The sequence below is a fragment of the Ursus maritimus genome, unplaced genomic scaffold, assembly GCF_017311325.1.
Source record: "Ursus maritimus isolate PB19 unplaced genomic scaffold, ASM1731132v1 scaffold_14, whole genome shotgun sequence".
NCBI classification, from domain to species: Eukaryota; Metazoa; Chordata; class Mammalia; order Carnivora; family Ursidae; genus Ursus; species Ursus maritimus.
This window is the reverse complement of record NW_024423786.1, coordinates 44,752,538-44,765,329: the sequence shown is the minus strand read 5'-3', so window position 1 is coordinate 44,765,329 and position 12,792 is coordinate 44,752,538. Positions and strand designations below refer to the sequence as shown.

The following is a 12,792-nucleotide window of genomic DNA, read 5'->3' as shown; positions in this document are numbered from 1 at the left end:
CATCAGATTGGGCCTCACAGCCCCCGCCTCCCTCATCAGATTGGGCCCCCAGACTAACTCCTCCTGACACTGGTTCCCCAATTTGGCTCCCTGGGGCGCCCTCCCTGTCCCTTGCAGAACACCACCCATGCTCACCCAGGTTGTACCACACGTCCATCTCGCCGCTGAGTGTCCGCACCTCGATGATTGTCTGTCCCAGAAAGTCATCAGATTCCCTCTTAAACCGCTGCTTCACCCGGGATTTGATGTCATCATCCTCATCCCAGACACGCACCTTGATTCGGTCTGAGGAGTTGTGACATTCACTGGAGGGTAGGGGGAGGCAGAAGCTGGGGTCAGGTGGCTGACACAGGCTGGTCTTGGAGTGCCCTTCAGCTGCCCCAGCAGAGAGCTACCCCTGGGGGCCCAGGGATTCAGCCAGGCACTTACAAGTGGAAGTTCTCCTCCCACACAGGGTTCAGGTTCCCATAGATGGTTTTTGTCCGTTTCTTGGTCTTCCCAACCTGAACAGTGACATAGGGGTCACTGGATCCCGTCTTGTCCTTTGCCTGCAAGCCCTGGGCACAGACCACTGTAAGACACACAGGACAAATACAGATATGGGCTCAAGGAGTGAGGTATGCTGAGAACAGTCACTGCCACGGGCTGGACTCCACGTTGCTTGTTGGAGACACCTGTGACATAGCCTGAGGGCTTTGTTCTGACTGCAGGAGCCCATGGGGACAGCCACAAGACACGAAGGGCTTGCTAGAGAGTTAACACCCAGGGAGCCCTTAGGTGATGCAGAATGGGGAGGTGCCCCAGGGCCACCCCTGAGTAGGACATTCTATACATTGTCCTGAAATCTCCAGCAGGACTGAGCTTACAGTTGCTCACGGAGTCACCTATTTCTTGGCGCCCCCTGCAGGGCTCCTTCCCTACCAGCTCCCAGACTCATGTCTCCACCCGCACTGGGGCTTCCGGGGGCCACCTCCTGGACACCCATTGCCCTGAAATCCTCAGCTTGGGGTCTGCTTTCAGGGGAATTTGAATAAGGTTAGGCATGGATAAACACCCTAAAGCTTCCATCCCTGGGTAGGACCACTCTGCTATGTGAGCTCAACGCTGTCCCCCAGTGGTACGTCCACAGCATTGCCTGCTCATTGGCACCCTGTGTAGGGCTCCCTCCCTCCCAGGCTCAGTTCTCAACTCCCATGACTTCACGCCCCAAATAAACAATGTGCCCTCAACTCCTCTTTTTGGGGTCTGATTCTGGGGCGGCACCAACCAGGACTCATCCAGATAGTGTCATGAGCTCACATTTGGAGGCATACACGCCCACGCTGGGAGCACAAACACTCACACACACGGACACGGAAAAAGCATAGGCCACACTCAAGGACACGCAGCAAAAGGAAGAGCCATAGGAGGAAGCACAGGGGGCTGAGAAGAAGGGACCCTGTGGCCACGCCCAACCCCTCGCGGCCTCACCAGTGATGCTGATCTTGGCCGACCACTTGGATGTGCCGTCCAGCACGCTCTGTTTGACCGCCTTCATCTGCTGCGTATGCGCGGTCTTGGTCACGGCGAAGATCTCCTGGATGAGCTCGAAGATCTCAGGTTTGTTGCGCTCCCGGATCTTCATGCGGTCCTTGAGCACCATGATGATGTTCTGCGTCCGGTCCTCCGCCCCATGCTTGGAGCTCTTCTCCGCAGCCCCTGCGGACGCCGACAGCAGTCACCGTCCAGAGCGCGCTCCCTCACCGGAGCGAGAACCCCAACTCCCATTCCAGAGCTTCCTCGGCTGTGGCCAAGGGTACTTTAAGTCGTTGGGGCTCCGGTGACTCACCCCCCCCCCAAGCTAGAGCTGCTAGAGCTTTCTACCTGCTCTGTGAATCCTACCCCTTCACCCGTCAGTCCCCACCTGTCTACGTGTGTCCCCTCCCCCTCTGAATCCCCGCCTTCTGCCAAGACCCCGCCCCTTTTCTGAGCCCCCTCCCTCCCGAGCTAACCCTAATGCGAACCCATTTTTCTCCAGGGGAACCGCTGACTCTCAGGAAGCCCATCCCTTGCACAGTTTAGCTAGTCCCTGAGTTCCGCCCCACCCCTCTCTGACCCTCTTGCATCTTTCCCCTCCTCTCGCCTCAATGCTCCCGCCCAGGAGTCCCACCCCTGTCTTTGCCCCGCCCCCTCCGCGGAGCCACGCCCCTCCAGCCCCGCGCTCACGCTGCAGGCAATCTGCGTTGAGCAGGTCCTGGCACTTCTCGTGGCACTTGACGCCGCACTCGGTGCAGCGCATGCCTTGCCGCGCGATGCCCCACAGCAGCCCCTCGCACTCGTAGCAGTAGGTGGGCGTGGTGGCCGTCCACACCTCGAAGTTGTGCGGCGTCGTGCAGGAGATGGGATAGATTAAGGCTTGCAGGGTCTTCTTGTAAACGTGGTTTTTCTGAGGGGAGGGAGGCGGGCGGCATGGGGCGCTGTCCTGCCCCGCCCTCACCCCCTTGCTGAGTATAGTAAAGTCCCAGGCCCTCCCCCTGCGCCCACACTGTGGGACCACGGTTCCCGTGCACAGATCATGTTGGCAGGATGTTGTGCGACCCAATTCTGGAAACCAGATTGTGGAGAGCGAGGAATGCCTGTCTCTCCCACTCTCTTCTCCTTCTCCTCTAGGAGCCCCCATCCCAGCCCACCCCTCAACCAGTGGAAGGGGAGGCACCCCACGCACCAGCTCCTCGTTGTTCAAAGTGCTGGAGGCCAAGGCCGAGGTGATGCCGGCTTTTCTGGACTGGACCAGGGACTGGGGCAGGGAGATCGCCCAGGAAGTCACAGGGGTCGATTCACACCCATGGGGTTGTCATCACAAGCAGAATCCACAGCCATGGTTTGGGGTCACCAGCCACGGATTGAAGCCACAGCCACGATTAGGAAACAGGTCACAGCAGTGGGAGCAGGGCCAGCAAAGAATTGGAAAGTGACAGAGGCTCTGGGTTAGAAGGGACCCTGGAAGGTGTGCAGCCTCACACCCCTGACTCACCCATCCCCCACCAGAGTCAGGAGCTGTACTTGGCATGATCACCAGCCACAGAACAAAACTACCAGCCACTCCATGAACCAAGCTCAGGAGTCACCTGTTCTCTCCCCTACCCATAAACTGTAGGACATGGCAGGGTTCCCCCCACCCAGGACCCATGGGTTGGGGCCAGTTGAAAGATCCTATGGGTAGGGGGGTGTTCTGGGGAAGAGATGGAGACTGAAGGCCCAGGTCACCATCACTCACCATGGCCTGAGTGTCCATGCAGCAGGCAGGGTAGAAATCAGATTACATTAGTTCCAGAGAACACCTTGCCAGCTCCCCGTCCCAGGTCTGCCATGGGCAGTTGTATAGGTTGAGCACTGCTTATGGCAGGCCTGTTTTGCTGGGGGAGGAGAGGGCACAGGTGCTCACCAGGTCGCTCACGAGTGGAATGGGCTTCCTTTTGCGGATGTCTGGCATGCTGTCAATGATGATGAGGCCACCTCCAGGGCTGCAAGACACACACAGGGATGTCAAGGGCCCAGGCTTCCCCCTTCCTCCAACAGACATCACTTGAGGCCCAGACACCACTTGATCTCCCTGGGCATTAAAGGTCGAATTGTGTTTCCCCAAAAGATACATTTAAGTCCTAGCCCCTCAAACCTCAGAATGTGGCCTTATTTGGAAAGAGGGTGATGGCAGATATAATCAGTTCAGATGAGGTCACACTAGAGCAGGTGGGCCCCTAATCCGGTATAACTGGTGTCTTTATAAAAAGAGAGACAGCAATGTGACAAGAGACAGAGATTAGAGGGACACATTTACAAACCAAGGAATCCTGAGGATTGCCAGCAACTACCAGGAGCTAGCAGGGCAAGGACGGGTTCTCCCTACATGTATCGGAGAGAGTGTGGGCCAGCCAACAGCTTGATTTTGGAATTCGGGCCTCCAAAACTAAAAGAATCTATTTCTGTTGTTTTAAACTACCCTTTTGTGGTAGTTTGTCACAACAGCCCTCGGAAATGAAGACACTGGATGTCAGCTTCCTCATCTGGGAAATGGGGAGATGATGCAGTTGCCCCCGTTTAAAGAAAAATTGAATTAAGGCAAATCTAAATAATATAGTAAGATATTCAAGAAAGCTTTCCTTATGCTCAAAATTGGAAAATGGATATATGTATATTTAAAATCTATTCTCGGGGTGCCCAGGTGGCTCAGTCGGTGAAGCGTCTGCCTTTGGCTCACGTTATGATCCCAGGGTCCTGAGATCGAATCCCGCATTGGGCTCCCTGCTCAGTGAGGAGCCCGCTTTTCCCTGCGCCTGCCGCTCCCCCTGCTTGTGTTCTCCCTCTCTCTGACAAATAAATAAACAAACAAACAAACAAATAAATAAATACAATTTAAAAATTCCTGGTTGCTCCCACGGGGCTGAGGCTATGATGTAAAGCAGCCTCAAGCTCTGTGTTCAAAACACCCTCCTATCCCCACAGCTCCGTTACTCACCCGCCTTTGAACCATAGGGATTTAGACATCTCTCCTTCTCCTCGGGCCTGTAGGACAGACAGACAGATATGGTCAGGGTGGCAGCCTCTCCCCAGGGCAGGGTAGGCTCCCCACCCACCTTTGTCTCCCCTTTGGGCTGGAAGTCAGGAGGCCTGGGGCCTAGTCCTCACTGTGTGTCCTTAAGCTTTCTGTGGTCCTCAGTTTGCCCATCTGTAAAATGGGGAGAGAAGAGCTCCTCTCCACCACCAATCTCGGTAGAACTTGGTCTCCTGGTCTGCCAACCTGGGGTTGTGTTAGTATCATCTCCAACAAGAGCTCATGTTCTATAGTCCTGGGATTCTCAGGGGCTGGTTCAAACACTTGTAAGATTCTGTCTTCTCCCAGTCTCATCTGCTCACCTGATCTTTTACCCCAGGGCCCTTGCCTGAGCTGTGCTAGCTCTTTGTATGCCCTCCCACCTACTGCACACGACCGACCTCCATTTATCATTCAGATCTCAGTGCAGACCCAGGGTTGACACCCCCACCTCCTATGAACTAAAGGGTGGCATGGCGGGTGAGGAGTGGGGAGAGTCCAGCCCTCTCTTCTGAAGTATTATTGAAGTATTTTGGATATCACTTTTCCTTAAGTGTCACCTCCTCCAGGGAGTTTTCCTGATTGTCTTGGATTAGTTTTATGCTCCTTCTATGAAACCCAGAGAGTCTGCCCATGTTTATTTATATATTTTTTTGTCCTATTACTGGATCCATTACAAGAGTAGCTACTGTTTTTTCATTTATTTTTTTATTATGTTCAGTTAGCTGTTTTTTCATTTCATTTGCTGACTTAGTGAAAGTTATTCAATAGATTTTATGCTGCATATTCTTTTCTATCCTTTGCATTTCGAACCATGTGAATGGATTACTTAGTTAAAAAAAATAAAATTCTGGGGCGCCTGGGTGGCTCAGTCGTTGGGCCTCTGCCTTCCGCTCAGGGCGTGATCCCGGAGTCCTGGGATCGAGCCCCACATCAGGCTCCTCCGCTGGGAGCCTGCGTCTTCCTCTCCCACTCCCCCTGCCTGTGTTCCCTCTTGTGCTGGCTGTCTCTCTCTCTGTCGAATAAATAAATAAAATCTTTTAAAAAATAAATAAATAAAATAAAATTCTGTTTTAAAACCTAAGAAATCTGATTTGAACTTCCTATGGCTCTGATGTTCGATGGTCTAGGACTCTGGGAGTTTGTTTAGGGTCTCTTACTGCCAGTCTCACCCCAGTTTGGAAGGGCCCCTTGCGTAAGGGCACTGCTCTGTCCCCAGCCTAGGGTGGCTTGAGCAATTGGAGAGGTAAATGAATGGCTTCAATTCTGCTGTCCATCTGAACAGTCACCCTGACCCTAATGCTAATCTTTCACTTAATTTCTTCCCTGACCAGACCTCAGATCTTTCCCCAGCCCTGACAGTCGTACCCAATGTGATCCCAGGCACTGATTCCTCCCCAACACCAATTTTAACCCAAACCTCTGATCCCTGACTGCTGCCCTAACTCTGACCTCTATCCCTATCCCTATGCCTAACCTCTACCCCTATCCATGAACTTGACCTCTGACGTAGCTGTAACCATGGCCTAGCTCCATGTTCCAGCTCACCACTCCTTCTTCCCCACTCAAAATTCCAGGCTGGCATGGGGGAGACTGGGCTGGGCCTTGGTGGGGCCAGCTGGTTGGGGAAGAGGACAGGCAGGCATGGGTGAGAACAGGGAAGGGCCCTTCAGGAGACAGATGAAGCCAAGGTGTAGCCAGGGCCGGAAAGGGATTGGATTGGATAGGGTCTGGGCCAGGAATGGTGGGGCCAGGACAATGACAGGTGGGGGTGGGGCCAGGTTGGTGTGGGCTGAGCCATGGAAAGACCCGGATGTAGGGATGGGGCACGGAAGTGGGCGTGGCCAGGCGCTCCAAGGGCCAGTCGTGGCTAGTGCGGGCAGCGCCTGGAAAAGGGCCAGGGTGGGTGGGGTACCCGACTGGGGGGGAAAGTGGGCAGACCGGTGGCTGCACGGGTGTGGGCGGGGCATGAACCTGACCAGGCTGGCGGCTGCTTTCACTCACCTCCTGCAGCTGCAGCCGCACTTTGTTGAAGGCTCGAAGCCAGTTGGCTTTGGCCCGGGACATGGAGTCCTGACCCTCCTGGCCTTCCTCATCCTCTCGTCGCCTGAAACTGAGACAAGGGGCGTCATGAGACTCCAGGGCCGGCCCTCCCTTGACCCTCTGCCCTTGGAGTGACGTCAGGCCCTCCGTGGCCTCTCTGGCCCTTCAGAGACACAATGACCCATCTGGACCCCCTCTGACGGGCTTCCGTGCCCCTTCCGCTTCCCCACCCACGACCCTGTGACAAACTCCCCTCCTTTCGCCAGGTCCATACGGACCCCATCACAGGACCGTTGACCCCGTGACAGCCCCTTGGGCCCCTCCCATTACCTCTCCTCAGACTTGGGAGGTTCCGTCTCGGGGGCCCGGTCAGCTGTGGGCACCTCCTCGGGTGCACCTGGCTCCGGGGCTCCTTTGGCCACGTCGTGGGCCTCGGCAGGTACAGCCAGAGCCTTCTCCTCCTTTTCAGATGCAGCCGATGGAAGGCTGACTCGCTTAAAGTCTTTGGGTTCAGCCACGGCCACCTCTTCTCGCTGCGTGTAGCTACGGATGTCATCAGGCACCTCCTCCTCCTCCTCCAGCTCCTCCTCCTCCTCAGCCAGCTCCTCCTCCTCCTCCAAGAAGTCCTCCAGGTCCTCATCCAGCTCCTCGTCCAGTTCTTCGTCCAGCTCTTCCTCATCCTGGTCCCAGCGCGGCGAGTCCTTGTGGTAGCTGACCGAGCTGTGGCAGGAGTGGTAGGAGTCCCGGTCCCGCTCGTCCTCCATTTCGGAGCCCTGCAGACTCTGCTCGTCGGGGTCGAAGTCCTCGCTCAGCTGCGAGCTGCCCTGGCTCAGTTCCCCCGAGGAGGCATAGCGGCTACTGCCAGTGGGGCTGTGGGGACCAGCCAGGGCTCAGCAGCGGACGCACAGAGCCACTGCCTGACCCAGCCCCGGTCACGCAGTTTCCATCCCCCAGTCATTCACTCAGCATCGGTTAGGCACCTACGTTCTGCCCTAGGGACCTGGGAAACACAGCCGTGAACAAAAGAAACAAAAATCTCCGCTATCCTGGCGTTTCCAGTCTGGAGGTAGAGGCAGTAAACTCCATCGATGACATGAGTGATCACTGATGACGTACTGTGCGTCAGTCCTGTCTATGCACTGTGGAGGCTGCAGATGCTCCCCTCATGTGCTGGGGACCCCACTCAGTGTGCTCACGCCCAGCCTTTGGAGACTTAGTGCTCCTGAAACTTGCACATGGCCACGCCTGGGTCTTGATGTCCCCGAACCTCAACCTGGTCCTCCTCCCACCAAGCCTCCTCATTCACCAGGGACCCATGCCTCCCTGCCTCCACTCCTTGCCTCAGCCTCCATCCACAGCTGACCCTGCAGCGGGTCTCCCCAGCTCCACCTCGAAAACATATGCAAAATGCATCCACTTCCTTGCACCCTGGGCCCCCCCCAGACCAGGCTCTGCCATCTCCTCCAGAGGCAGCCCCAACGTCCACTCCTAGCCCCAACAGTGCTTGCTTCCCTTGGAAGCCACAGAGGGACTTCTTCAAGTCATAAATGCAATCGCATACCTCCTTGTTCCAAATGCTACCGTAGCTCCTTAGAGCCCTTGGAATAAATTCGGTGCCATGCCCTACACCCAGTGTGGCCCAAAGCCTCCAGCCTCCCCAGCTTATCTCCCTCCGAGCTCCCTTCTCTTCCCCTGCTCCAGCCACACCAGCTTTCTCACTGTTCCTCCAAAACCCTACACTCTTGCCCACCTCTGGGCCCTTGCCCTTGCTGTGCCCTCCACCAGGAACACCCCTCCTCATCTGCTTTATCTGGCAAAATCCTTTGGTGCCCGCTGAAATGTCACTTCTTTGAGTGAGTTTCCCCCACCCTCTGGCCAAGTCAGGTCTTTATATGCTCCTAATATGCACTCTGGATCGTGCTGGACATGAGTAGGAAGAAGTGTCTATCTCTGCCTGCAGGTAGGCAGCATGTCGCATGGGCCACCCCTCGTTCCTCTTCTAATCATTCACTCAGTCATTCAACAAACATCATTCCTTGTCTTAAATACTTCCTCCACTCTCAGTGACTGGGACCCCTTTCCCCAGCCAGCTCCAGGGGTGCTGTAGCAATCAAAATGGGGGTTCCTTCCCTAGCCGTTGTTTGCTAGTTTTTGAGTTTAGTTGATTGCTTTTTGGTGCCCATCCGTGTAGATGGCAGGAGACAGGTGGGGTATTACTTGGCTGGAAAGGACTCCAAGCTCCCTATGCTGATGAACACCCCTGAAGTCCAGCCCAGCACATTCTGGGCTCCCACCACTCTAAGCACTTTACAAATATCCAATCTGCTTAATATCATGTTTGTCACTGTTCCGTTTGGAAACCAGGCCCGGGGTGATCAGGTCAGCGAGGAAGGACGGCAGGCACAAACGTCAGCCTCCTGGGCTTGAGGACCAGCAGCCTGCACGGGGCAGTGCCGTGGCCCATGAGGGCCAGGGGACCCACCTATGGGACAGATCTAGGGACAGCCAATTTCAAGGGACTAGGAATGGTGGCCACACCGAGCAGGGACAGCTCCCGAGTCACCGTGCCCATGGCTGCCAGTCAGAAACACAGAGTTGGGCCATTAGGGAGCGCCAGGCAGCACCGTTCCAGGACCACTCGCTGGCTGCTTGCTGGGAGTCCTTCCAATATCACTATGCCTCACCACCCTCCATGAATGCTCGTCTCTTCCTCCACCCGCTCCTCCCCTGCCCAGTTGAGAGAACACAGAAACCAGTGCCCTTAAAGGGAGTGCCAAGGCACCGCCGTATTTCAGGGACACCTCTCAGGGGCCTCCTGATTTTTTCCTCTTTCTTCAGCCGAAGTAGATGCCCCTTTACCAAGCTTGGGAGATTTTCTTACAAGATCAAGGGTAAAGGAAGGGCTCTATTACCTACAAGAAAGTATGGATGCTGCTTTCCTAGACCCACTTACCTCCACCTCCAGCTCGCCCAAGTCCCCTACTCCTCTCTCCACCCAGGACACAGGACCACATACACGCACACACACACATGCACAGATCCCTTTCTCCATGGTGGCTACCTGATGGCCCGTGGCTCGGAGAACTCCTCATAACTGTGCATGGAGTCACTGTATGATTCCCGGGAACCCAGGGGTGGTGGACGGACAGAGTACTGGTGGACTGAGGCATTGGGCTGGGATGTAGTGTAATAGGGCGGCGGGATGCTGTTGCTTGTCTCGCTGCGGTAGTCACTGTCACGATCATCCACTGCGCTGTCCGGGTCATCATCTAGAAGAGAGAGGAGGGGAAGGGAGACAGTGAGAAGGAGGAGGAGAGAGAGAGAGCACACCATGGAGGCCAACGCAGTCTCTCGGACTTCTCAGACCAGGGAGTCTTCACTGGATGCTAACCCAAGAAGAGGAATCTTTGCCAGAGTGAAGGAAGGATCTTGGGCCATATTAATAGAAGTAGAGGCTTTAGATAAGGGAGGAGAAACCCTGCTTTGCTGGTCAGACTGAACTCATAGTCTGGGGTCCAAGGTAGGTCCTACAATGTGAGGAGGACAAGGACAAATTAGAGGGTGTCCTTCAGCTCAAATGTAAGAATGGACTTTGCTTAAGTCCAGGCTTTCTGGAAACAAGATGAGTTTTTCCATCAGGCGGTGAGTCACACAAACACTCAGGGGGAAGTTTAGAGGGAAATCAGGAGGACAAGGTGGAGTACAAATTTCCTTTAACCCTCAGAGATTTCATGATGTCCGAGGATGCAGATCCTAGATCTGAACTCACATGTGTAGGAATAAAGAAGGGGCTGTGACAGATACCTTAGCCCTCAAAAAGGATCAGGTGCTTAGGTTGGCAAGATCACCACACACTCAGAATCTATTGCTAAAATGGAACAGGGGGATCTGCTGAACTTCAAGTGTTTTATAAGAATTAAGGGATGTTTCAGTTTGGTTTGTTTTCCTTGACAAAAAGAGAACAGTGTGGAAGGATGTTAGATTGTGGTGGGACGGGAGAGACTCCATTCATTTAGAAAGCAACACTTGAGGGGCACCTGGGTGGCTCAGTCAGTTAAGTGTCCCACTCTTGATTTCAGATCAGGTCGCGTTCTTGGGGTTGTGAGATCAAACCCAGTCTGCTTGATCTGCGCTCAGTAGGGAGTCTGCTTTGAGATTCTTTCCCTCTGCCCCTCCCTGCCCTCCTGCACGCAGGCATACCTGCGTGTGCTTTCTCTCCCTCTCTCTTAAAAAATAATAAAATAAAATAATAAAAGAGAAAGCAGCACTTGAAAACAAATGGGCTGCAAAAAAATTTTTTTAATTAAATTAAACCCCTGACTGGGTGGCCGATGGTACTCTCAACCATGGCATCAACTTACTGGTGACATTAAATGCCAAAGGGGTGGCTTGCCTCTTTTATGCCCCCATTTATAAGTTTTTTGCTCATTTCCCAGATGTTTGTGTGCTTTTCTTGCCTTATTATTTAAACCTTTAAAAAAATTTTTTCTGGCTAATTGTGTCTGTTTCTATATATTTGATGAATAGGTCCATTTTTTTTTAATGTGCTAAACTGTTTTAAAAATTATTTTCACACTTCGCCTAGAGAGCTAGTTGGGTTCATTCCCAAACCTATTTTGCCTTTTGAGAAACCTTCATTTCATTTTCAGCTAGCAAAGCCGGCCTTACCAAGGTAATTCTGGCTTCCTGGTTTCTCAACTGACTTGGGCCACTGTGACCTACAAGCTTTTTATCTTGTCCCTGTCACTTGCGACCACCACCCGATTAATGTGCTGTGTGCCCGCAGAGCTCGCCTTTTAGGCAGAAGCAGATGTGCTTTTCCACGGCTCAGATCTGCAGGTGTTAGGGTGTAACTGTGAAGCTATAAAAGCCTGAAGTGGGGCGTCTGAAACCCAGACAGTCCCCCATGGAACTCTGGGCATTTGTCAGTGTCACCAAATTCCTCCTTTGACCAACCCGTGTTCTACCCAGTTACCCGGGTATATATATAGCCTTTAGCCAAATGGGCATTCTTTCTACCAAACTGTCCTTGACTGGGCCAAGATGTTTCCAACCAAACTGCATGAGGCTGTGGGCATGATCACCAAATTATTAATTTTTTTCTGACAAACGGTCTTGTTTTAGGGGTAAATTGCTTCCTATTGGATTCTTTCTGCTTTCATCCAGACTCTGCTTTTTCCCAGATTGGTTCTCAACCAAATTGCCTGTTTCCCAATAGGCATTTTCAGCCACTCCGGCCTTGATGAAATGACCCAATTGTCTTTGTTCTTTATGACCCAATTATCAGCTTTGGCCAGATTGGTTTCAGCCAAAAATGTCTTTGTTTTTGACTGTGTTGTTTGTTCGTGGCAAACTGTTTGTTACCAAGCCTTCTTGGTTGCCAAATACCCTGTTTTGGCTAAATTGTTTCGGATCCAAGTATTTGTAAACATTTTCCCGGGTCCTGGAGGGAGGGCATAGGGGAGGTTGTCCATCAGGATGTGGGCACTGGGTGGAGGAGCTCCCAGTGGGTGGGGTAGAGGGAAGGAGGTAGATTCATGCTCAGGCTAGAAGACTGGATTTCTCTGGGCGGGGCAGGACATGGAGAAAAGGGAGCTGTTCCTCAGGGAGGCAAATGAGCATCTCGTTGTAGAAAGGGGGGTGAATTGTCTCCTTCTCCTGGGGTTAAATTGGAGGAAGATGGAGAGGAACTTTGGAAGCTGAGGTCTCCAGAGTGATATGTGCCTAGGGGTCCCTGCCCAGTTGCTCCTTCTGAGACCCTCTCACCCCATATCTACCACTACCAAGTGACACTGGGGCCCATTTCCAGGTGGAGAAGGAAGGAAGGAGGAAGGAATCACAGGAGAGGAGATGACATTATACATGGGGAACGGGGAGGGGGAGGGGGAAGGGGTCACAGTGCCCAGCTGGAGACAGGCAGGTCTTTGGTCTAAATGCCCACTCCTCCCAGCTGAATCCCTCCACCCCAATAATGGTGCCCACTCCCCACCAAACCGAGCAGGACCCTCAACACAGATGTTAATGGTCAGGGGACAGGAGGGCACAGGAGGGGTCTTGCCGGTCCTTAGGCCCCAGCGTGCCCTCCATAGGCTCCCTGCTTCCCTGGCGGTGGGGCGGGGGCCTCAGGGTTGCCAAGGCACCCACCTCCCCATGGCCTCCCGGAACATCAAGCTGAGTAC

General features: G+C 53.8%; 1 protein-coding gene across 4 annotated transcripts in view; it reads right to left on the bottom strand.

Annotated features, from left to right (window-relative positions):
• Positions 1-12,792, bottom strand: part of UNC13A (unc-13 homolog A) — a 57,426-nt gene that overhangs the window by 27,570 nt on the left and 17,064 nt on the right. For 3 of the 4 annotated variants that reach the window (XM_040628166.1, XM_040628169.1, XM_040628167.1), the window contains exons 9-18: positions 9,675-9,882; positions 6,944-7,483; positions 6,575-6,683; positions 4,496-4,542; positions 3,425-3,503; positions 2,705-2,776; positions 2,206-2,425; positions 1,471-1,698; positions 430-571; positions 136-305 (exon numbers count right to left, since the gene is read on the bottom strand). In XM_040628166.1, coding sequence (XP_040484100.1) covers positions 136-305; positions 430-571; positions 1,471-1,698; positions 2,206-2,425; positions 2,705-2,776; positions 3,425-3,503; positions 4,496-4,542; positions 6,575-6,683; positions 6,944-7,483; positions 9,675-9,882 — 1,815 coding nt within the window. Of the gene's footprint in view, positions 1-135; positions 306-429; positions 572-1,470; positions 1,699-2,205; positions 2,426-2,704; positions 2,777-3,256; positions 3,263-3,424; positions 3,504-4,495; positions 4,543-6,574; positions 6,684-6,943; positions 7,484-9,674; positions 9,883-12,792 lie in introns of all 4 variants that reach the window. The other variant, XM_040628168.1, reaches the window with a different exon arrangement.